The sequence below is a fragment of the Mastigoproctus giganteus genome, chromosome 4 (genome assembly GCF_048544385.1).
Source record: "Mastigoproctus giganteus isolate SK-2022 chromosome 4, ASM4854438v1, whole genome shotgun sequence".
Lineage (NCBI taxonomy): Eukaryota > Metazoa > Arthropoda > Arachnida > Uropygi > Thelyphonidae > Mastigoproctus > Mastigoproctus giganteus.
The window spans coordinates 44,105,384-44,131,457 of record NC_143578.1 but is presented as its reverse complement, the minus strand read 5'-3'; the positions used below and the strand labels follow the sequence as shown (position 1 = coordinate 44,131,457).

Here is a 26,074-nt window from a genome sequence, read left to right as displayed (position 1 = left end):
GTTGGCCTTGTGACTTGTGGGCGTTCTGCTACCCAAGTTTCATAACATTAGTGAGTAAGAGTTATTTCGGTTGCTAGAAACTTGTAGTTTCTTTTATTCGATTCTAACTTGTCAATGAAAAAGCCTTTACATACACTAAAAGGATGCATAAAACCATTTCATTACATCCCTTCGTTTTTTACAACAATTATATATAGCAGGGTGTAATTATACACATATACCATCATCCCAGCAGAAATTACATATCCATTATATTGAATTTTATGTAACTGACAAAGTTTAACGTCCTGCTAGGAAGTTGTCTTAAAACTAGATTTCTAAGGAATCTCCATTTCTTGTGTAGAAGCTGAAATGGAACTCATATAAGTTAATTTTAAAATATTTGACTAAGTTATACTAAATATTGTCGAATTAAAAGTAATAACGCACAATGAAATAAAACAGCTCTGGGCAGGGCCGGATTAAGATACTTGTAGACCCCAAGAATTTCTGTTTCGTTGGCTTTTTGGTAGCTGCATTTGAGTTTTTTGAGTGTATTTGATTTTTGATAAACGGGTCATCAAAATTATCTTCAATTATAGTGATAGAGGGTGTCACAGGTTTGAGCAGCTGGAAACGATGTCAAGATGTTGCTTCAACGTCTCGCTATAAAGAAAATCGTACATGAAGGAGGAAAAAAATTGCTGGTGAAACTGGGCACTAATTTCAGCGTGGACAATCCAAGTGACGGATTGTGTATTCAGTGCTTCCACAGAATCACGAATCCACTTATTGTGGAGATGAATAATCGACGAGATGCATATGGCCGATTCTGTTTCCTTGTAGACAGATCACTGTCCAGAGAAGAAATTGTTCGTGGGCCAATGTATTTGTTGCTGCATCAAGATCTGCGTCCAACAGATCTTGAAAAGGCATTGTTAGCATGAAAGGCTGGAATTGACCACAGCCAGCTCGGACTGACCACATCTAGACGGTAAAACGAATGGAGAGTTTTTTCTTCGTAGTATGGGAGAGGAACCATTTTCTTGTTTGCATCCAGGCGTTTGAAAGGCTTGGCACAGGATTGGGTGGACAATTATTTTTATGTGGAGGGCCACATAGTAATCTTTCGAAGTGACTAGGAACGAGGGAGCTGTGGAAACTTTTTTTTGAATTTACAACGTACATGCAAAACGTTTCTAACGTTCATACATCTGATTTCGTTAGATGGAGCAAATATTTTGCCTACTACTGTATATATATGGATGGTTGAAGAAACGATCTATAACCGGGTGGTCGAAGGTCATGAAACTGTTCTGTTTGTAATCCTTAAAATAAAGTATGAAGAAAAGGCACATAAAAGTTCGAAAACGAGGGAATCGAGGAAAGATATAAAGACAAAGGGGAAATACAAGTCGATGCACATTAAATGCACCGAAGTTCACATAAAAGCGTGATAAATATTTATGTGTAGCTACGAACGCAGATTAAGAATCAAATTTTTATATTTCCGTTATCCGAGTGGATGTGTTATGGGCTTTAGAAACTACCTGAAAATAAATCGTATTGTTTTTGATACTAGCAGAAAAAAAAAATATTTTATGAATTAGAAAGATACAGAGAGAGAGAAAATATAAAATGTGGGCCATTTCCGTGACATTACAAATTCTATATTCTTATATTTTTTTTCCTTCTACGAATACGTGTTCGAAACTCTCGGTTTCAATTTTAATAAACTATTCGAAAGGCGCTCTCAAAGCATTTATTTCGAATATAAGCAGCTGATAAGGCTTTCATGAGCGTATCCACAATGCTTATTATGGTAGAATAAAAAGAGCCACTTACTCTGGCATGTTCCATCATAGAATGTTATATCGTCCAAAGCAAAACCGCCACTGCCGGCCCTTCCTTCAAACTGAATCTGTTTGGTATGAAAATAAAGTTTTGATATTAAATCAATTACAAAGTAAACACACACACACACACACACACACACACACCTCTTACAGATAAAGAGTTGAAATATATCGGGAAGAACTCCATAAGCAACCGTAATGGCTACATTAGTGTAAATAATTGTGCTGCTAGAATCCCAATGTTTATTGATTTTTAAATGTATACGTTCATAAACTGCAGAAATATTTTTTTAAACCGTAAAATGGCCAATTTATAGATAACGCTCTAAATTTATTAAACTGCAAAAAAAAAAAAAAAAAAAAAAAAGAAGGAGGAATGGATTTTATCACAAATATTGGGAATTTATTTCTTTTTTCTTAAATTTCTTTCAATGAAATTTTTCAGCTACATTAGAAAGCCGATATTTGTACACTATGATCGCATTTGACGTTATGTGATTCTAACGTACTCAAGCGATGAATATACAGGGTGGCCAAGGCTGAGTATGAGAAAGCACTGGATAAGAGACAGAGAGAGAGAGAGAGAGAGAAAAGAATGGGGATACGGAATTTTTCACGTACGTGAACACAAGAAGAAAACGAATCAAACTGGACCTTTATATATTGGAAAGTCTTAGATAATCCAGCTAATGTTGCTGATGAATTGAATAGGTACTTCGCATCGATATTTACTGACCAAAGACACTTCACGCTGAGAAGAGGCTGTGCGAGTTGGGCTAAGCCATATGAAATTAGTGATTTCGAAATTACAGATGATTGTTTATTAGAAAAACTTTCAAGCATAAAGGTAAGTAAGGCTCCCGGAGTTGATGGTAATATACCCAGTAATTTTGAGGGTGGACGCCAGGGTGTGTATGAACCATTAAAGTTAGTTATGAGGGCACCTTTGGGCTCTGGAGAAATTTCTTTGAATTGGAGAAGTGTCAACGTATCGCCAACACACAAAGGCGGTTCTAACAGTGAAGTCAATAACTACAGACCGGTTAATTAGACTTCAGTATTAGGGAAAATCTTAGGGGCAATGATCAAGAGTGCAATCCAGAGATATTTAGATAAAAATGGCATTGTGAAGTAAACACAACATGGTTTTTATTAAGTGGAAAAACATGTTTAACTAACCTAGTAAGCAATTTTGACACAGTTACTCATGAGCTGGATGTAGGGAACAATTTCGACATAGTTCATTTGGATTTTAGCAAAGAATTTGACTCATTCCCTAATGAGAGGTTACTGTATAAGCTGGAACATGTTGTTATTACTGGAAAGATTCTAAGATAGATCTCAAGGCGGCTGAAGGATAGAAGGTAGAGGGTTGTAATTAATGGACATTCTTCAGATTAGTGTAATATCAGAAGTAACTGATATTACACCAATTGGTCCAAAAACCAATCCTTGGTTTTTGGACCAATCCTTGTGAACCAAACAGTGAACCAAAAACCAATCCTTGGTTTTTGGATCACTGTTGTTTCTCATTTTCATAAACGACATCGAAGATGTGATTAAGGGCATGATGTTAAAATTTGAAGACGATGTAAAGATTGGGAGAGTCGTTAATGATCGGTGCCAAGCAGCGCACCTTCAGGATGACTTGAACAGGCTTCAAGAAAGTTCAGAAAAGTGGTATATGTTTTAAAGAAGCAATGGCAAGGTTTTACACTTAGGGAAGAGGAACTCCAAAATAACTTATACATTTGATGAATTAAAAACTGTCGAGGAAGAAAGAGATCTGGCAATTACGATAAGAGCAGATATTAAGTTTTCTGAGCAGTATAAACAGGCGTCCAGGGAAGTCCATGGTGTCCTATTGATGATATATCGAACAATATGCTTAGAAGTAAAGAGATCATAATCCCACTGTATAAGCCAGTTGTAAGGAAATTGTAATTGGAATGCTGTGTCCAAATACGGAGATCTCATCTGAAAAAAGACATTGAGCTTCTTGAAAGAGTCCACAGACGGGCAATTCGCATGGTGGGATTGGCAAAAGGTTGACTGTACAAGAAAAGACTTCAAATATGTGGGCTACACAGGAAAAAAATACAAATTATGCGCTTCCCACCTCATAATTTGTATTTTCTTATCTACTTTCCTTTTTTGGACGGTGCAGCAAAAGCCTGTGGCTTCCTTGAATTATTGTTCTAATACTAATACCAACATAAGCAGACGAAATGAAAGTAATTTACAGAAGACTTTAAAAGTCAGTGAAAGAGTCAGATATTCCGACATGGAAGAGTTTTCTCTCAAATCAAAATGCAACAGTTTGTCGTTTAGTAATGCATGAGAAGTGAGCTCATTTATATGTAGAGTTAGTCCTGATGTCATCATTAATGCTTTATTAAAACTAAGACAGGAGATATCAACTGATTCACGAAAGGTGATGATGCAACAGTGAAGATGACATGCGTATCAGTGCATGCTGTGCTAATAGTCTACAATCAGCGTCTATTGACCAAAAATAGAGCGGAGACAAGCACAAGCTAGGCTAAAACTCGATCGCAACCGATAATGTCGCTTTCATATTGTAAACAAAGGGGGAGGGGAAGAAATATGGTGTAAAATCACGGACACCTTCAAGATAGGAGGTTCCATTCTAACTGGCACTGCCAGCTGGTCGAGAGTTAGGAATGTTGTTGTTATAGGGTTTTAGGAGTATCAGCGACTAGTCCATGTTGTTCCGTGTATATTGTTTGTAAATTGTGTGTGTTCTGTGGTCGATTTTCTGTTTTGCTGGACGAAAAACCCGAGTTTCCGGGAGAAAACAACATGCTACCTTCGCCTGAGACAGACTAACTGAACCACGTTGTGAAAAAGGCCCATTAAAATTCCTCCCGTCATCGACGGGATTCGAACTCAGGTCTTTTCTACCCGGTATGGAGAGGACGACAATTCTACCAACTGTGCTACCCACGAGGGCGAGATTTAGGAACAACAGGTTTATGCGAATGCATTTACTTCGTAAATATCTCGTGTCCATAGTGCGACAATAAACGGCATCCATTGGGATTTATGTTTATTAATGGCAAAACACAAGTACAATACTGTTCATACATAACACCGGAGAAGAAAGGTGGGGTATTTTATTTCTGCAAGACTAGATGTTCAGTATGGCTACCTCGAAGATTTGGACACAAGTTCTACTTTTGTTTAATGCAATGTGCATTAAAGTCGATTCTCCCATATTGTAAGGGAGTGCAAAAATTTATAATGACGTCTTGGTACTCTTCTGTTCTTGATTGATTATCAAAGTTTGTCCATTATAATCTGCAAACAATAGAGGACCAATAAGCATTGGCACTCAATGCACACTAAGCAATTTTCAGGTTTTTTTTTTTAGTGAGGGTGTTGCACCCCCTTTTGAGCTCAGTTTTTCTTCAAACCACACAATTCTGCAGATTCAGTTTCGACGCCCCTTTCATAGACTTTGAAGCATCCAGCATTGCACGCCACCAATGTTCTCTATGGCTACCCAATGACCCTTTATGTTGGCTGACTACAGTTGCGTTTTTCTTGAATTTTTTCAATACCGATATTTTATTATTTTATATTTTTTGGATCGTTAGTGTTTTGGTATTGAGGCGAAAACAACGCTCTCGCAGGCAGTACAGTTGGTAGAATCGCCGTCCTTCCCACACCGGGTGGAAAAGACCTGAGTTTGAGTCCTGTCGATGACGTGAGTAATTTTTATGGGCCTTTTTCACAACGTGGATAAGTCAGCTGGTCTCAGGCGAAGATAACACGGTTTTTCGTCCAGCAAACAGAAATCGACCTCAGAGCACACGCAATTTATAGACATAATATATATGGCTCAATATGACCTAAGTTGCCGATGCTTGTAAAATACCACGACAAGCAGCTTTGACAGAGAAAAGATTAATATAAGAATATAGATTTCGATTCATCTTCCTCAAGTATTAGGAGAGTCATACGAAGTAATGATGATAAATTATTGACACAGAATGAAATGGCAACAGTACTTCAGTGATTACTGATATCTTGACAGACGTAGTCCTCTCTTATAACACTCTATGAGTAATTGAAATGAAACGACAAGAGAAATCTAGATTGTATTAGGTCTGTATAATAAGATATCGAAACATGACAGTAGATATCCAGAAGCAGAAAACAATAAATAAATATATTAAAAATACATCACATGTAGCAACTGCAGATAGTTATCAGTACGTACAAGGGTTGTTCAGTAAAAACACGTTTGAAGCGTGATAGTCCTCAGTAGGACGGAAAAACGGACACGCTTAAACCAACGCGTTGACATGCTGGTTGATAAGAAGACCGCCTTTGTGTTGCTTACTCTTCAAGTCTGTAAAATACACGGTTAAGTCTGTAATTTTTCTTATGCAATTCGCAAAACAAGAGTCCAAAACGGATTAGCATGCAGTGATGCAATTTTTAACTGCTGAAAGGTAAGGACCACAGGAATTCATAACAGAATGTTGGCAGTGTATGGTGAAGTTTGCTAGCATTTTCAAGCCTCCAAGACGAAGAAATGTCGCGATCTCCGATTTCTGCTGGAAAAGTTGTAACAACCAATTTCTTCGACCCCTGTGGTCTTTTTCTGATAGGCTTTAAAGAATCTGATGTCAGTATTAACCGGAATGATGCTGAGGCCTGCTCCTCAGCATCAAACACAAGCTATGAGGAAAAATGATAGAAGGCACCATCCTTCTTCACGATAACGCAAGCTCACAAATTGTCAACCCAATGAAGCTTCGCTTCTAAAGATGTGCTGGAGGGGCACTCAAATTCCCTGAATATAGACCAGATTTGTCATCATGTGGCTTTCGCGTTCTTGGTTCTTCGACAAGAAGCTAGAAAAAGTCGTTTCAATTGGAATGGCAAAATCAAAGCAGTCGTAGAAGAATGGTTCGATCAACAGTCCAAAGAATTTTGTGAAGGAGCATATAGACTAGCCTGTCTAAATGCAAAGGTGACTTTTAGTAGAATTTATTCAATATGATTGGATAGCTAATTACTACTGAAGTTACTATTGGGCTATCCGGTCATATGCAGCAAATGCAACAAAGCTCTATACGTGTGTTACAAGCAATTTTTGCAAGTTAGTGTTTGTTATTTTTCATTATTAGTTTTAAAACCAACTGTTCAGTTTGTTTATTTGTTTTTAATTATATCTAGCAATTGCAGGTTAATGCAAGCAATTTTTTTATATATAACATGATTGGTCTCCGGCTTTGCCGGCAAGCTGCTTTTCCGATGGCGGTTCTCTGGCCACTGTAACATGATTTTCTAGTCAATTACTCGTTCTAATGCATAATTTTATTTGTAGAAGTAACTCCAAGGACTGTTTGAGAATATCAGGCCTGACGCAGCCGAGTGGTCAAGAGCATGAGTGCGGTAACACGCGCTCTTTGAGTGGACTGCTAAATATGACTACCGTTTGTATTGATGATTTATTGTAAACTCCATTGACCTGGTGGTCGTGCCGGAGTATAGACAAGAACATATTAATCTAATGCGCTTATAATGAGTCCAAACCAATTATGGGCTGTAAAATGATTCTTATTTCTTTGCTGCTCTTTGCCTCTTCCACCCTTAGACTCCTCAAACATCAATAATCTTTTACCTGTTCTATTTTCTTTCCTCCAATTTCATTATTTAACACACACTCCCACTCTAATAATTTTTGTAATCTTTCTTCATAATGTGCCATCAATGGCCGGGTGGAAAAGAACTGAGTTCGAATCCTGTTAATTGCGTGAGGAATTCTTATAGGACTTTTTCACAACTGGTTGAGTTAGTCGGTCTCAGGCGAGGATAGCATTATCTTTCCTTCCGGAAACTCGGGTTTTTCATCCAACAAACAGGCAAATTGACCACAGAACACACTCACGCAATTTACAGACATTATATACGGCGCAATATGGCCTAAGTTGCTGATTCACCTAAAACCGTACTACAACTGCTACCAATGCCATATCACCTGGATCGATTCTTTTCTTCTAGAAACTCGGGTTTTTCCTCCAGCAAACAGAAAATCAAACACAGAACACGCAATTTACAGAAAATATACACGGAGCAATATGGCCTTAGTTGCTGATGCTCTTAAAACCCTACAACTAATATGATAACTGAACATTAAAATTTATATTTCATTTCGGTTTTGTTTTCAATGTTGAAAGGACCAACTTATCTGTATCACCCAGTCTATAATAAGAAAAAAGCTGGTGTTTTGAGACATCAGCGTATTTTCTTCTAAAAGTTCAAGAAGCTATTCTTTAGTATACATACTGTGTGAGACGTGTTTTATACACTGGCGAAATTCGAAAGAAAAATGTTCGCTTACGAAACACGGTATTTTGCATTTGAGAAAGGCCCGGCAATCTCACCGGAATCCCAAGAGCTGTCGCAATGGCAATATTTATTGCAAGCTTCTCGACTTGGAATCAGAGAGTTAAATTAAAGGCACAGTAAACTTGATAAACGCGAAAGGGTAAATTTTTACGCAGATAGCTGCGAAGAAAAGCGTGTGGAATAAGGAGAAAGTCATTAGAGGTTATAATTCGAATGTCCGTGTCAACAGCCATTTTGGACGAAACATGTGATGGTGAACGTAAATCACCGCTGTTTACAAGACAGATCTAGAGAATGCTGTCTGCTGTGTCAGATGACAAATGGAGACAATTACGCGCAGCTGTGCACAAAGAGACTCGGAGGAAGAAGCAAAAGGCGAAATATGGCTGCACAAAAGAGACATAACTGACTGTTTACCACGCTGGACAGACTCCCCGATCGAAATTGCATTCTAACACGGCTACCGATGTAATTTGTCTTTGTAGCGTGTGTGTCTGCTTAAATGACGCCAGCTGAAGATCCTTGAAGACATGCGCACTCTCACACACGCATATTTTTATTATTTTATTTTTGATTAATTAATTATTTGGTCTATCTGCTCCAAGGTTTTACCTGGTAATTTCTAATTGATGATGATAAACATATTGTTCGAAGGCAGGTCCGTAAAGCTGGAGATTTTATACAGAATACATGAGGTGTTTTCCAGAGATGAACTTACCATACTGCTAGGTCCACAGCCGCGTCCCAAAGGGGACCACACCGTTAGTTTTACATGGTTGTTAAAGAGACAGGGGGCCCATTTGTGAATCTCGCGTGGGGGTTCAGAATTTGTAGTTTCGCTACTGATAGTTTCCCATTGCCTTCCGGACACGTATAGCCGGACGTGTTTCGGGTTGGATTGCCTATTTGCAGGAGTCCAAAAACCCGCATCTTCTCCTGAGATCGGTTAACTCTAATCTGAGTGAAAGAGACGGTGTAAAAATTTTCCCAGTCTGGAGGTGTGACTCGAACCCAGACCTCAAACTACTCCGCTGATAGGGAGGTCAATTTTATAATTAGCTTGAAATTTATGTCTGTACTATTTATTGTAATTTTCATAAAAAATGGTTTTCTCACTAGGTGGAGTCTTTTGCTTGAAGATCGAATTATATGCTTGTAGTGTTGTAGTATCTTTGTAATACTGTTGAACCTTGTGAAATAACTGATCAAAATCAGTTATTTCACAAGGTTCAACAGCATCCACTTGTAGCTTAACTGACAATATCCAACAGTTGAAATATTTCTTAGGTTGGGTGATAGTCGATAAGCGAAATCCTCTTTCCGTTAGTTCAATCGGCCATGTTACCTACGCTTGAGACCGACTAACTCAGTCACGTTGTGATAAAGACACATAAAAATTCCTCACGTCACAGACGGGATTCAAACTCGGGTATTTTCTACCCGGTCGAGGAGGACGATGATTCTACCAACTGTGCCCACCAGAACCAACGGCAAAATCCCTTATATACTAGTATCACTGTCGTCAATCTTTCCAAAAATTATAACGAACCTAAACAATTTTCCACCAAAATCAGTTGTAAGTGAATAAACAAACTGGTACGATATTATTATTATTATTAATGGCCATATGGTACAAGGAAGCCTAAGGCTTATTCTGCACCAGCCAAAAAAAAAAAAAAAAAAAAAAAAATTCCCAAGTTACCCCCTGAGAGGGAGAGAGAGAAGTAGAAAGGAATCACCAAGAAAGAGAAGAATGATGATATCCAGCTCAGGACCCTGGGTTTGCCAAGCCCATACTCACCAGATGTGAGCCCCCGGGGTTAAATATTGCTGATGGAATGCTGTACTTCAACAACACTAAGCACCAAACGTATCCAGCAATGCTGGTCCTGTATCCAAATAGCGATGGCATCGGAATCGGCTGTCTAGGGTAGTTAATGAGGCACAGGCATGACAATCTACCATATAAAGTCCCTCGACTGCTACTGGCTATTTACAATGTCTCTTGAACATCTTCACTGCCAAATACAATCGCTATAATACAAGATATAATGGTATATAAAATGCGATCTAAAAATATCATTATTTTGATCAGTTTGTAATTTCGTAACTATATACCAGTATTGTAACATGTAATATACTCCTAAATATGTGCAGTACATAATATACAGAGGTCCGAGAAATTTACTCTTCAATCCATAAAGAAATTGAACACGCTAGAACATGTCTGTGCATGCAGGAGCAGACACTTACGCACCCATTTGAAAGACGTACAACCATAGACTAGGGGCTACAACCATGCTAATGTTTGATGCGCTAGATGTTGTCCAACATACAGCACTGTATCACAAGAACTGGTTCCTGGATCATTAGAAAAAGTTTGTCTGGTTCAAGAAATCGCAATTCCAATTGAGTCAAGTAGGTAGCAGACCAAAGCATGAAGAAAACAATGAATACTTTATGTGTTCTTCCAGCCTCTTACGATTTGAATTCAGGCGTCAACAAATGAGTGGCACTTGGCAAAGATACTATACCGTCATGAAAGACCAATGTTATCGTGTGGGGTATGTGTTATCGTATATTCTGTTGGGAAAAGGACCCCGGCACTTGTGAGTTAACGGCTGGGCAGTAAAAAAAATAAATAAATTTTCTGTTTATATTCCGGGACGAACGATAAAATAGGAGGAGTTAGTAGAGTATATTTCAACGTTGCAGACCACGAGCATCCATTGCATATCAACTTAATAAAGCAATGTCGCATTAGATTGGATGTGCCGTCAGACATAGGAGCCTACTTCCAACTGCATTGGAGGAACTGAGAAGCGCTAGAAACCACGGCGAGGTAAATCGATAATGTTTAAGGGGACCAAGTTGTTTCAGTTAGTGCCAAGGCAACTATGGTCACAAGTCGTTAATATAGTAAAGTAAAGTAAAGTAAAGTGCAGCCATTATCAACCCACTGCAGGGTGGAAGCCTCCTCAACAATTCATGCTGAGGGAAATGGACCATAATCTGCCACGCTGGTCCAGTGCGGGTTGGCAGATCGACCGTATTCAGCAGTCAGGGGCTTGAACCCCGGTCTACTCAAAGAGCGTGTGCTACTGCACTCCCGCTCCTGCCCACTCGGCTACGGAGGCCGTCATTAATATAGCGTGCCTGTAATTCACGTGTATTCTGAAGTCAACACGTTCAATCACTCCGGTGTGGAGACACTCAAAATGGGAGGTAGCTGATATATCCATTATACTGCTAAGAAGAGGTTCTTCTTTGAGAATAAGGGTACTGCGTAATATTAGGATCATGTTTCTAATAAAGTGCCCACTGAGTGTAGAAATCAAACGACGTGGAATGCAACAACGTGGTTATCTGCAAAAATAATGGAGTCATCTGAAAAGAAAGAAAATAAATGGTCCAGCTATTTAATTTAGCTTCATTATATAATATAATCTTACAAAGTACAAACACATACACCCCATACTGCCAAAAGTCATCAGATAACATTTCCGATTTGAGTATGTTTGTCTCACTTGGCTGTTCCCCAGTTCCGAGTAAGTATAAAGGCGTATAAAAAGCTGTCATATTAGGGTTACCCGAAAACAACCTCATTCTGCGTATTATGTCCTTAAATCGAGTTGTCGGTTTGCCTGTTTTTCTGGCCGGAAAAACCCGATTTTTTGGGAGAAAGAATCTTGATATTCTCGCCTGAAACTGGCTAATCCACCCACGGAGTGAAAAAAGCCCACAAAAGTTTCTCGCGTCATTAACAGGACGCGAACCTGTGTCTTTTCCACTTGGTGTGGAGTGAATAGTTTATAAGTACTACGGTGACAATACAGGTGTATACCCAGTGGACACTTCATTAGGAACATGATCCTAATATTATGCAGTACTCTTATTCTCAAAGAACCTCTTCTTAGCAGTATAATGGATATAACAATTACCTCCCATTTTGGGAAACTGTGGTTCGATACCTGTCGCCACACCGGAGTGAGTGAACCTGTTTACTTCAGAATACACGTGAATTACAGGCACGCCATATTAACGAAGCGGTCATGATCAGTCGATGCGTTAATCACCAGTCTTGCAGCGGTCAACTTCCCCATATCAACGGCTTGTTTGTTCGGTCCATAGGTATTCCAAAGTGAACCGCTGTACGACCATTGGTGATACAGTGATTAACTAAACATTCCAATTGGCCGCACGGTCAGCATTCCGGCGCTACAAACCATCACTGGATGCCTTCCGTTACACCTCGAGGTTATTAGAAGACGGCTATTCTCCACGCTGAAGAAAGGAATCCCAACACAGTTACTTGACATACAGCTGGACCTAACAAACAAACCAAGACAGGAAAAAAAAGACGAATTACAAACCAACCACCTTCTTGAACTATGGCAACAAGCAACAACACCAAATGGTGAGATCACAAGGCGCTTCCTCCCACATAAATATGATGTACCCAAAACCCCTCTCTGGTACTTGCCTGGACTACAGGCCACCTTCATAATCACTGGCCACAGACCCTTCAAACAGAAGCTGATAGCTTTGGGGATCAAAGGAGATCCCTTCTGCTACTATGGCGAACAAGAATCGTGGGCACATCTCATGTATGAATGACCCACCTACGACCACAGCAGAATTAAATTTATGACAGAAATCCAAGGCAACCCCGGGATCAAGAGTACTTTCTTCTTCTCAATGAGAACATCTACAAGGCCCTGACCAAGTTTGCGCAAGCAGCGTTTACCACCAGAAGGAACAAACTTGCCGAACTCAGAGCTGGACAACAAAATAATCCCTGATCGGGGCTGAAGTATTTAACGAGATCATCCACGTGCTAACCCACATAGGGTAGGATTTGCTGGCACCGTCTTGGTGCGGGATAATAGCTGGCACTCTCTTGAGTGCGGGATACAGTTGCAGACCCACAAAGGGTAGGAAATTGCTAGCACCGTATGGTGCGGGATTGATGGCACTCCTTCGAGTGCGGGACAGAGTGCTCTGGCCTCTGGCGATCATATAGGGGCACCGGTCCCTGTAGTTTTAAATGCCATCCCTAAACCCAAATTTAGGGTGGGCAATCTCCCCTGTCTGTTCACCCATGCTTTTTCCCTCATTCTGACCGCTCTTCTTCTCTTACCTAGTGCCTCTCTTCAACAAAAATTTCTTTTCTTCTTACTTTATCTTTGTTAGGAAGCTCAGGCGACCGTGGCAGAGGCTAGCCAGAGCCAATCCCTACTGACCTGGCCGCCTTCCCGTGGCTGTATAGGGTAACGTGGGGTCCCATCAGGGCCCTGCAGCCAAGTACAAGAAAAACAACAGAACGTTACATTACACTACACGAACCACACTTTACTCACCCTTCTCGCATCTACAGAATATTCAACACAAGAGAACAGATGGTGCAGTTGTGGGAAACCATCGGTGGCACCTTATCCTCAACACTATGTACACTATGTAGCCAAGTTCACAGTCATTGGTGCAAAATCTGATATCGGATGTGCAAATACTCACAGTAGGACCTCGAGCTTTCGCGGTTGACCAGCTGCATATAAGCCACACATTACCCCGCGGAATGCCAGCTATTTTTTTGCTTGGTGCAAAACTTATTGTTCCTGGGATCTGGAACAGTGGGAGCTGGTTCTATGGAGTTACGGATCATGTTAAAAACTTTCAATCTGATAGCGAGGTGTGTGCGTGCGGGGAACTCCAAAACCATCTACAATCCAGCGTTGTCCGAAATTGTGGATGAAGTTTGCATCGGGAGTACCATTTTGGTATTCAGCTTTGCAAGAGGAATGGCACAATATTTCTGCAGTCTGCTACTAAAAACTTGTGGAAATTATGCCTAGAAGGAATCGACGCTGGGCGATCTTCAACGTTCAAGATGTTCAATGGCTTTTAGTAATATAGTGTAATATCTACTCGTATACTGCCAGACCTTAGTATTTTGCAGAGTTACAGAGTGTTCACTCGTGCAACACTTTCCAAGGTGTCCATCGCCATCTTCAAGTTTTTCAGCGCCCCACAATTCGTTATTTATTTATTTTTGAAAGCAGGACATTTCTTTCAAAATCTGGAAAGAATTTTAATACTTAATTATTACGATACGGTAATTAGTTCTAAAAATATCAAGAGATGAATATAAGTAGACGAAATGAAGTAATTTTAATTAAATACAATTTTTCAAATAAAAAAAATAATAATAAAATAAAATAAACTTAGAAAACAAATCAATGGAAAAATGTCACCTATGCGAAATAAGCTCTTCAAAGATAGCACGCAGCGTAGGCTCTGAATGTGGCTCTCAGATCTGCTATTGAATTCAGATGATCGAATAGCTCCAATCACATTGTTGAGCCACTCAGGAACACGACCTGCAAGATGGATAGCAATCACCCCAAGTATATACAATTATCTCTTTCGGATTAAAAATAACTCTGCAAAGTGTACGCGAACTTAATTTTTCGATGTGAGGCTAGAGGGCTCACATCGATATCCTGAGTCTCTAGTTGGTTGTTGTTGTTGGGTTTGAGGCAACTAAGGCCACGTTGCTCCACGTATACTTTCGGTAAATTGTGCGTGATCTGAGGTCGACTTTCTGTTTGCTGGACAAAAACCTTAGTTTCCGGGAGAAAACCATGCTGTTCTCGCCTGAGACTGACTAACTCAGCCACACTGTGAAAATGCCCATAAAAATTCCTCACGTCATCGATGGGGCTATAACTGAGGTCTTTTCCAGCCGGTGTGGGATGGACAGCGATTCTTCCAACCGTGCTACCCACGATGACAGTGTCTAGTCTTCTAGTAGAGTAACAGGGGTAGCGGCTGTTGAATCCGATACACTAAGTGGCCACATTATTAGGACTGATATTTTACAAGAGTAGTATTCGCATATACAATTATGTAAAAAATATAAATATACACGCATATAAGAAGAATGAGTAATCACTTTACCTGATAAGTGTATTCAGTGTTAATACTTGTCTGTGCAAAAATCCATTCTGAAAGTGATGCATTCAGTTGGGAGGTTTTGATTGCCCACAGAGTTTTTTTCTCATTTTCACTGATAAGAAACACTCGAAGGACTGCCGAATGTAGGCGTCCAAAATATGCAAACCAGAATGTTAGACAGTCCAGAACTATATTGGAGACAGGGAATGAAGGGCTTTGAAGAATAATGTTGTCTTCTTCACCGTTCATACTATCAAAGTACACGTAACCGGCTGAAAGGGAAAAAGTACTGAATTTATTTGATGTTCTATTATTGATATTATGCTATATATTTATTTTTTTAATATTTATATATCCATAATGTAAGTATTATTTTTATTTAAACTATTCTATTTAAATCTTATTCAAATTTAAACACTTATTGTACAACTCTAGTTTTATTTCAAGAATAATAGCCGATACTACAAAGTCCAGTCTCTGATACATGCTAAAGCTTTATATCTGCGACACTAGATGGCGCCACCAACAGACTAATAAGACGATTTTACGGTCTATTTCTTATCCTAAATTTTGCCAAACACATTTTCAATAATGAAATTCTAAAGTACCAATTTAGCCCAAAATTTATATTACTGAAGGATTCAAGATGGGACAGTGCAGTGCAAATATGGGAGTTCGTGCTGCTAGTCATTTCTTGCTGAGTGACACTGGGTCTCGACCTATAACGAGTACAGAGGTAGTAGACCCATTAGCGCCCAGCATTGGAAACACATTCGCACTTGACTGATTAAACCGAAGCACGCACGTACAAGGATGGTCTCGTTCATGGATGACAATAAATGTTTATATAAACTGCAAAATACCATCCTTTTCAATTTATATATCGAAGGAAAACAATGAAAACTGGGATCATCTCATACACTGAGAAATTAGATGAGTTGAAGTCTGCTACTTGGCCACTAGATGGCACGCTTCAACCAGTGTGTATTCGTACAACGAATTCAAGTGAAATGCATTTTGGAAGCGTATAGAAATTTATCGAATTACTCAAAATGTACCGTTCATAAATATACATTTATTTAATGTTAACTACTATTTTCCATTATTCCTAATAATTTTGCTAGCAGGGATAAGGTGATTATCCTCTTATATAAGGCAATGGTCAGACCACACCTTGAGTACTGCATTCAGGTCTGGAAGCTTCATTTTAGGAAGGATGTAAAGTTGCTAGAATGAGTAGAGAAGGGCAACAAGACTGGTTAGGGGAACAAAGGGGTGCTCTTACGAAGAAAGGCTTTAGTTCTGCAAATTGCAGCGTCTGGCGATTAGGCACCTGCGAGATGATCTGATTGAGGTGCATAAGGCCTTGGATGGATTGAGCAGGCTCAATGCTGATAGGATTCTTCCTCTTGCTCAGATTACAAACCTGAGGGGGCATAAACTGAAATTGAGTAAAGACAGTTGTAGATTAGATGTGCGGAAATTTGCCTTTAGCCAGCGGGTAGTTGATTGCTGGAACAAACTTCCATCTGTCGTTGTGGAAGTTGATAGCTTAAATAAATTTAAAGTGGACAAACTTTTGGAACGAATGGATGGCTGAAATGGGAAGATTTTTTTTTTTTTTTTTTTGGCCGATGCTGTATAAGATTGCTTTCTTGCATCATATGCCTATACTAATGCTAATCATTATTGCATTATTTTAAAAATTAATATGCAGGACTGAAACAACCTCGTAAGACTTTAGTTGAGTAGGTAATTCTCCCCCTCCCCTTAATTCAGTGCGATAGCAGCCCCTTACCCCCAACGGGATCTAGAAGACTATGGTGGGAGAGGAAGGAATTTCCAAAATACTAACAGAAATAAAATTAGAGTTTCGAACAAAGATGTAATTGAGGTTGTTGTAACCAGTACGGGAATCACAGAATAGCTGCTGATTTTGGTTCAGGATATAAGTGTTAATTGTTTTGGGATACCAGGGGTTTCCCAAAAATTAGCTGAATGTCATAAAAAGAAGCACGAACACTTCTAATTCAGTCGTGAGTGCCAGGTTGGGTTTATTTTTAGTGTGGTGCCATGTCTGTGTTGTACGAATTGCAGCTTAGCAACCAGCTAGCAGTAGTCATCAGGAGGGCTACTGACAAGTTACAGTCCCTGCCAGATAAGGTGGGCTATCCACTTTGTTTATGCTGCATTCCAACCCTAGGGTTTTGGAAAATAGTAACCCCGAAGTTTTATTCGTTTTGGAACACCTTTAACTGCACTTCCCCTAGCTTTAAGTAACTCCCGGATTTCTGTTTAGAAGCATTAAACTTTAGTTGCCATTTTTTTCAGACCATTTGTGCAACCGATCTACGTCATTTTGACAAAAAATTTCCCGGTTCTTGTCAGTAACCACCTTTTCTATCTTTAAATCAACAACAAACTTTGACAAGTTCTCCATTCAGATTTTCAGCGAAACATTTGACTCGGCCACCTACATGCTTGCCTAGAGGAGGGTGCAGGTGGCCCTCGATAAAGGAAGGGGAGATTATAGCAAGGAGAGTCCAGGTGAAGAGAAAGTTGTAGGCGACATTAGGAGACGCGTCCTCAGGAGCAAACAGGGCAAAGAAATCTATAGAAGGAGAGGGCCCTGAAGGGGCGCTAAGGGTATCCACAAGTGATGTAATAAAATAAATAATAATAAGTAAAAAAAAATAATAATAAAAAAAATAATTAATAAATAAAAATAAGAAAAAAAATTAATAAATAAAAATAAGAAAAAAAATAATAATTAAAATAACAAAATAAAAACATTCAAAATCCACTGGTTAAGTGCAAGACTAGTGGATGCTACGATCCCGTACCTAGGCGCCTCCATAGCCAGGTGGGCAGGAGCAGCAGTGCGTATCATACGCTTCTTAATTAGATCGGGTTCGAGCCCGTCACCACCAAATACGGAGGATGCGGAAAGGTCAGGGAATGACCACCGCATATCCCGGAGCAATATGGCCTTAGTTGCTAATGCTCCAAATAACCAACAAAAACAATCCCGTACCTAGGGAGCCCGAACCCAGACACCAGCAAAATCCCGCCTAGAAAGGAGGGCAAGAGGTCAGGAAAAAGAAAATCCCGCACCCACAGACAGTAATAAAAGTCCTTGGGTGCCAGCAAAAAAAAAAAAAAATTTTTTTTTAATCTCGCATCCATATGGAGAAAGCAGTGAGTGCCAGCATTCCCGCACAACAGGAGACCCAAATACTGGGTGCCAGCAAAAGAGTTCGCCTCGTGAGGCCACAATTTCTGCGCCTTTAGGAGCTGTGGGGAGACAGAAAATAACTCCGATCCATGAAAGGAGAAGGCAAGTTCGTATTGTTGAGGTAAGTGCAGCTAGTAAAGTCCAATTAGGTAGTCCAGTCAGGTGAGTCCTATCCGTAAAGTCATTCTGGTTTGAAATCAGTTCTTCTGAGATAAAGAATTATCTAGCAAGATATGCTATCTAGGTACGTCCTGTCAGATAAGCACGTCCATTTTATAATTTTGATAACCGTGATAGGTGAGCAGAATACATGAAATTTTCCAGAGAAATATCAGGCTTGACTTGGTTTTTTGGGTTAGCTTCAATATTTGAGAGTGCGAAAGTGAACTGATCTGTTCTCGCCAAAAACTCGTATTATAAAAGCATCTCATTTTGGGATTAAAAGTTCGAAATAGCTGAAAAAGTCTTTTAGCATAAATAGTCATAAAGGGCAAAACTTTCTCCTAATTCTGAAAAATGAAGTTGAGGAAAATGAGAAAAATGAGGTTGTTTTTATTCGGGAAATTTTTTTACACATCAACAGAACTTTTGTCGCAGGGCACCAGGTACCAAAGTGCATCAGTTCTGTATGTTATGTGGTTGAAAAAAGCTGGAATAACTCACGGAGAAATCCTAATTCATGCGAGATCAGCTAAAGTCCTCACTGATGTGGACGTTAAGAATTCTTATTTGACGGGATCAAACCCAGAACTTTCTAAAGGTGTAACAAGTGACAAATTCACTATATTAAATTGTCACGAAGGAAAAGTATTTGCGAATAGTTAAAGCCTCAATGCATTCCCCGTGTTGAGGTAGACTATCCTCGCTTCTGAGACTAAAGCCCTACTGTATAAAGGCCCTCTGTGATTGGCCCCACGAAGATTTTGAAAAACTACGATTTCTTGGTGGATTTTGCATCCAAGTTTAGAATTATTTTCCTTACTCAAAATATCATTTCCTATGGAAAGGCACTCGCAATGCTTTTCTAAAAATCTTCAAAAGAGAGCAATCAAGCCAATCGATAACCCTTCTCTAAATAAAACCCATTCCACTCTCTGTCACACTGATGTTGAATGATGTCTTTTCTGAGTATGTTTCCACAGGAATTTCTGAAATGGTACTTGTAATCACACTTCATTCCTTTCATATATTCTTTCCACTTGATATCTCTGAAATTACCAACCTTCATGTGCATTCCCTGAAAATTACAACCCACATAAATTGAATTCCAACATCAAAAGGTTTCTTCTAGCTTCTCAATCCTCAAACTCATCCGTTTATATTAGGATGATAAAGTTTGCTTTCAACAACCCTTTGGGATTACCATAGAATTAAAAACAGCTAATTAACTGCAATCGCAAAAACAGGTCGATGATCACTGATATTGGAGTGCATTGGGCAGACTGGCTTGATGTGATGGCTTTTAATACCAGATGACAAACACCCAAACGTGAGATGTTTCTATTCTTTTTCAAGGCCAGTGACTTTGTGCGGTTCCGATTCTTTCTCTGATAGGTCTTTTAGCATTGAAAAACGTTTTATGATGCATGAAGAGCTGGCGGATTGCATTAACCTCCAACCTGGAGGACCAGGGTATCTTGTTTCGTCTGGTCTCTAGCTACAGACCTTTCTGGCTTGGAAGGCCCTACCGGTAGCAAGCTACCACCAGCATAGCTCTGTAGATCATTGAGACACGCAAGCCCCACCACCACAACAAAGTAAAGATACCATCGGTGAGGGTGACTTGGTTCTTTTTGAAAAACTGCACAGTAAGCAATATGAGCAGTGTTTGTTTATGTAGGGACTTGGTTTACATTTACGCAGTCTGTATCGTGAATGTAATAAAAACTTTCATAAATTTATTCGGTTCTTTCTAGTCTTTAAAATATCTTTATCTAATATCTTTAAAATTAGACTTTACAAACCGAATAAAAAATGAACTGGTGTCCATTTTGGCAAATTTACCGCATTTACTACCTTAATTCCTAATATAAAAAAAAAACGTGCAAATTATCTATGCATAGAAAGATGCTCTATAACTTTTGACTAGCTGGTGTAGTACTCATAATTAATCATCTCTAGGATGTAGGATAAAAGTAATGGATTGTTTGTGATGTAGAAATAACGCGGTATGTTGTGGTCAATGAGCGATCGTGCTGGTAACACACGGACGTCCGCGGAATGCTTCCACGTTCACCCCAAAATATTACGATTATTCGGGGGTTTTTATGGGCATCAAATCAATCGTTAGCTCGAAGGCAACCGGTATCATTAGACAACGTCGTCAGCAAAGAATAAACGTCCAAGTAATTTGCTACGGGCCCACATGCACAATTGACGGATGCAGTGCAGAAGTAACATTAAACTAGCGTTGATTGTCCCCACGTACCCCGAACTCCCCGCACGTTGTGCTCTAATTAAAAGTCACGTGATGTTGAAAGGATAGCGTTTCTAGTTACATTTTTTTAAGTCTTTTTTATTTCGCAAATAAGGAGCTCACCTTTGAGCCTACGTATTAATAATGAATCTTCTACAGAGCGAGCACTTCTTTTAATGGCAATGACTGTGAGGTCAATGCACCGCCGGTGTTTTGCTCGGAAGTCGCAATTTTATTGGACATTTTAAGTAAAATAGCGAAACGCGAATATCGTTCTTTTAAATCCCCACGCGACGAAAAATAATTGTTCCAATTGTCGTAAGAAAAGTGCACCGTTTGCGGTTCTCAAGAAAATAAAAATCTGCATTTATATCCTTACGCATAAGTATTAACAGAATAAAACCTCGCCCACGATTGTTTCTTCAAAGGATTGTTTTTTTCCCCCTTTTTTAATTTTCATCTTGGGTGTGAAGGTATTAATATTTATCGTCTTACAATTTTTTACTTCAGGTGCCACTAATCAGGGGCGGGCCGTCCCGAGGGTGACAGAGTGCACTGCACCCAGGCGTCAACGTACAAGGGGAAACCTGAAAACCTGAAACTTACATACACATATCAAGAAAATTTTAAAGGGGGCGCCAAATTTTAATTGGTATCCGGGCGCCACATACCCTAGAAACGCCCCTGGGCCCAATTATATATTTATTAGATCATAAATGCACAAATTCGTTTTATAATAATGGCGCATTATAAGTTAGATCCAATAGGAACCATCTTGGAATGCGGATTTCTTAAATATTGCGTCATCTGAAGCCTTATACTCTTCAGAAGAGTAGAGTACGGAGTCAGTTTTTTGTGTCCGAGAGCAGATCACTTTGACAATCTGTGGATAGTTATAAATTATTGTATATTGGATTCCATCCAAGAGGATTTGTGTTTTTTATAAGGTAAGGCATACCAAACAAGGTTCACTTAAAGTTTGGAGATTCGCTGAATTTGGTTGTACACCCTGGAAAGTTACAATAATGTTAGTGGTTGTCGTCTAGTTTGGTAAATTTAGGAGGACCACTAGCTAGAATTACAATCTGCCGTACGTAAGCTGTAGTTTTGTTTCTTGAAGTAGTCAAATGGACCTTATTAGAAGCGTGGAGTTCCAAATAAGGCCCAGGGTGTCTTAAGATAAAATTCAAGGTCTAATTTTTTTCTCATAATTTCATGTTGAAGGTGATTCCTTAGAATCGTCATGGGGATTCGGAACTACTTTTCTGGGGTGCTTAACGCCAGATCTTCATTTACAGCTGCCTCAGCATTTCTGAGTCTCTCTGGAGACGATAGACCTATTCCTCGCTGATTCATGTTGCAGTAAGGAAAACAAAACACACTTCATTCATATTTGAACAATCACATGGAAAAAATACCCCTAAGTATGTATACATTTTCTACTGAAAAGAGGATATGTACCAATAAGGTCTTATTTGGGGCCTTCTCAATTTTTCCTCTGGCTACACCGCCATCATTTTAAAAATCTGTTTATAGTCCATGGTAAGGGGATGAAAGGGTTACATAATGATATACAATATTTAGATTAGCCTTTGACGACGAATATGAACAAACACGTAGTAGACTAAAACAATTTCCATACTCACGTACAAGAAACAATAAATTCTCGTGCTCGAACAAAATAATGGAAGCCCAGAGCGTAATATTAACTATTAACTATGTCTGTGAATTGCGTGTGTTCTATCGATGGACTTGATGGATGAAAATCTGAGTTTTCAGGGAGGTGGGAGAAACAATTCCACCCTCTCCTCAGACCGACTAACTCCCCACGTTGCGAAAAAGACCCCATAAAGATTCTTCGCTTCATTGACGGGAATCGAACTTAGGGTTTTTCTATCTGGTGTGGAGAGGACGGTGATTGTATCAACTGTACTACCCACGAGAGCGGCGTCTCCGTAGCCAGGTGGGAAGGAGCAGCAGTGCGTAGCACACGCTTCTTGATTAAACCGGGATTCGAGCCCGTCACCACCAAATACGGAGGATGCGGAAAGGTCAGGGAATGACCACCGCATATCCCGGAGCAATATGGCCTTAGTTGCTAATGCTCCTTAAAAAACCAAACAACAACCCACGAGAGCTCAGTCTGACAAGAAATTCTCTGAGTAGTGAAGCCAAGCTGCTAGGAGGACTCATGAGATTCTGTCAATGGTATGCAGGAATTTTATCAGCAGAGATAAGTCGATGATTATTCTGTTGTGTAAGGTAATGGTCTGACCACATCTTGAGTGCAGCATTCAGATCTGGAAGCCCCATTTTAAGGATGTGAATTTGTTGGAACGTGTGCAGAGAAGAGCAACCAGAGTAGTCAAGGATATAAAAGGGTGTACTCTTTTCAACAAAAGATTTCAGTTCTGTAGATTGCAGCGCTTGAAAATTAGGCACTCGTGACTTGACTAAAGTATTTAAGGCTTTATTCAAATGGAATGAACAAATTTAATGATGATGGTATTCTAACTCTTTCTTACACAAAACTACACGGGGGCTTAAATTTAAATTGAGGAAGGGTGGTTTCAGAACAGATATTTGGAAATTTGCTTTCTGCTTGTGAGTATCCGATTATTGGAACAAACTTCCACTTCTGGTTTCTTGTGGCAGTAGGTAGTTTGAATAAATTTAAGGAAGGATTACAGATATTATTAGATGGATGGACAGGTGATTTTGGAAGTGTTTTTTTTTTTTTTTTTTTGGTTGATGTGTAAGCTTGCTTCCGTGCATAATTTTCCACTACTATTAGTAATAACAATTCATGTTTCCAAAACTGCCACTAATTCGAATGTTGCGAACCCAATCAAGGTCAATTTTATACAATCGCTTACAATATGGATCTTTCCCCTGCAATATTCATATTATAGGGTTAAAGTGTTTCTGAAGGGACCCCAATTCCCGTCTGCCGCTGAACTAGCGCACTGCAATTTCTTCATTAGCAGCAAAGGAATTCTCGGCATGCATGTCTTAATGCATCCCTTAATGGTAGAGTCGATCCAAGACCAAACATATGACGCGAGATACATCCTCTAGCGTCAGCTTCCCCCTCCACTCTCGCTTTTCATTTACCTTTTGAATGCCTTTCGTAATGATTAATTACTTGGATGATTATCTATGTAACAAAATCTGAACTGCAATGGCGTTCTCTTCTGTTCTTCAGAAGAGAACAGAAGAGATGTTCAGAAAAGAACGTAAATTTTCTTCTGAAGAACAGAAGAGAATTGGCGTTCCATGTGATTGACTGAGTTGTGATCTCTTAAACGATCAGCCCGGGTTAAGGGTGACTTTTTGTGACTCGGCCTAACACATCACTCTGGTTTCGATTTCTCAAACGCTGTCAAAATGGTGTCCCTTCAGGTGAAATTTCATTTGGGGAGCTCTTCATCATTCCCCGTATTCACGGGGAATGATGAAGTACTGTAACGCCCTTTTGTGCGGAAAACTGCATGACGATGGCCGCGTAGTGTGAAAGTGTCTTGTCGTGAAGCAAGAACCATTCACCCGATTCAGTCACATCTGGCCTAACACACCGAATTATTTTCAACAGTCTATCCTCTATTCACCACTCCTCTCTAAAATTCAAAGTTGACTGTCTGTCTTTCCGGTACAATTTCTTTGTGCACAACTCCTTGCCAATCAAAAAAATCACCAATATAGTTTTTGTTTGAGACTTTTGGAACCGGAGTTTCTTCAGCCTCGGCGAATTTTCTCCAAGCCATGCAGCTGATTGTCTTTTATCGGATTCGTGCGCAAAGCACTAGCATTCATTACCAGTTATGATTTTTTTAAACAGTCTGGATCACCGTCTGCCATCTCAATTAAATTTCGACACTCAGCAACTCGGTCCTCCTGTTCCGCCGTCAATGCATGCGGTACGAAGTGGGGGCACACTTTTCTTTTTTTTAAATCTTCGGCAACAATCGGATGCAAGGTATCCTTGCTGATGCAAAACTGGTCTGCTATCATTCGGAGGGACAGGCGACGATATTCCATTAACAGCTGCCGAACTTTTTCGATGGTCAAGCCCGAATGAGATGGGCACCCGCTCCGAGCATCATCTTGAACATCTTCCCGCCCTTCACGAAACCGCCCATACCAGCGAAAAATGTTGGATCGTGATAGTGCTTCATGTCCATAAGCTGCACTCACCATTGCAACTGTTTCAGTTGCACTTTTTTTCGGCTTTAAAACAAAATTTTATCGCCACTCTTTGCTCGGGCCTGGAATCCATGACGACGTGGTTTTACTGGGCCAACTTAAACATGACTTTCCAGTAGAACGCCTTTGTGCACACAGATGAAACTTGGCACAGAGCCAGTTCCGGCTTGATAGTGAATAGTTTCGACATTAGCCAATGTATGGCGCTAGTAGTATCGTTTAAATAACTGAAAAACGATAATTGGTAGTTTCAATCCTATTTGTTTACTCCATTGTTTTCGTGATAGTACGATATACTACGTTCGATTGCCACCTATTGAAAATGACCGAGTTCGATTTTTCTGCTTGACTGGGGCAACTTCCGGCGCATTTTTTACATGGAGATGAATCAGTCGGTCTCAAGTTTAGCCTTTTGATCCAGATTTATGCCGTGTTTTTCATCTCTCACAAATAAGTCAATGAACAGGATGTACCTCCATATTAGTTGAAAAACCTAGTGGTTTTTCAGCCAATCCATAATGGATGAAAAGCCTCGATTGCAACGTAAATGTTGCAAACGAGGTTTCCAGTCACTATGGATTGGATTTAATTCATATATCCTATAGATATTCTGACACCACTTAGTAGGCTATTTCACAAAGATTGGCGAGCAACTTTATTCACTGATAGCTGTTTACTATTCATTTCCCCACATGCTACTGCTTTAGCACCAGGAGCAAATATGCATATTCAATATATATATAATATACTAGAAACAAAACTTACTTAATGCATGGAATGTATGGTCATTCAATCGAGGGGGCTTATTTGTAGTCGAAGCTAAGGTCCACTTGCTGGGTTCTATCACCAAAGCCGCTAAGGACTCCTGCGTTGATGTGGAAGTTGCGTTCATCTCTTTGACAGGCTGTTCAACATTAGTCCAGGAGCACATATGGCGATGAAAAAAGCATTCTCCTGAAAGAAAGAAGGGAAAAAAATGCACCGTGATTATTAAAAATCTTAATTACTATTAAATATTCGGCCTGTTAAAAGATAGGAACAGTT

The 26,074-nt window shown here is 39.6% G+C and overlaps 1 protein-coding gene across 1 annotated transcript in view; it reads right to left on the bottom strand.

The window, feature by feature from the left end:
- LOC150086678 (MAM and LDL-receptor class A domain-containing protein 1-like) overlaps nt 1-26,074 on the bottom strand; it is a gene marked incomplete at its 5' end in the record, with an annotated part of 129,091 nt that overhangs the window by 470 nt on the left and 102,547 nt on the right. The window contains 3 exons of the mRNA XM_090372222.1: nt 1,825-1,900; nt 15,180-15,448; nt 25,796-25,984. Of these exons, the coding sequence (XP_090228348.1) occupies nt 1,825-1,900; nt 15,180-15,448; nt 25,796-25,984 (534 nt within the window). The remainder of the gene's footprint in view (nt 1-1,824; nt 1,901-15,179; nt 15,449-25,795; nt 25,985-26,074) is intronic.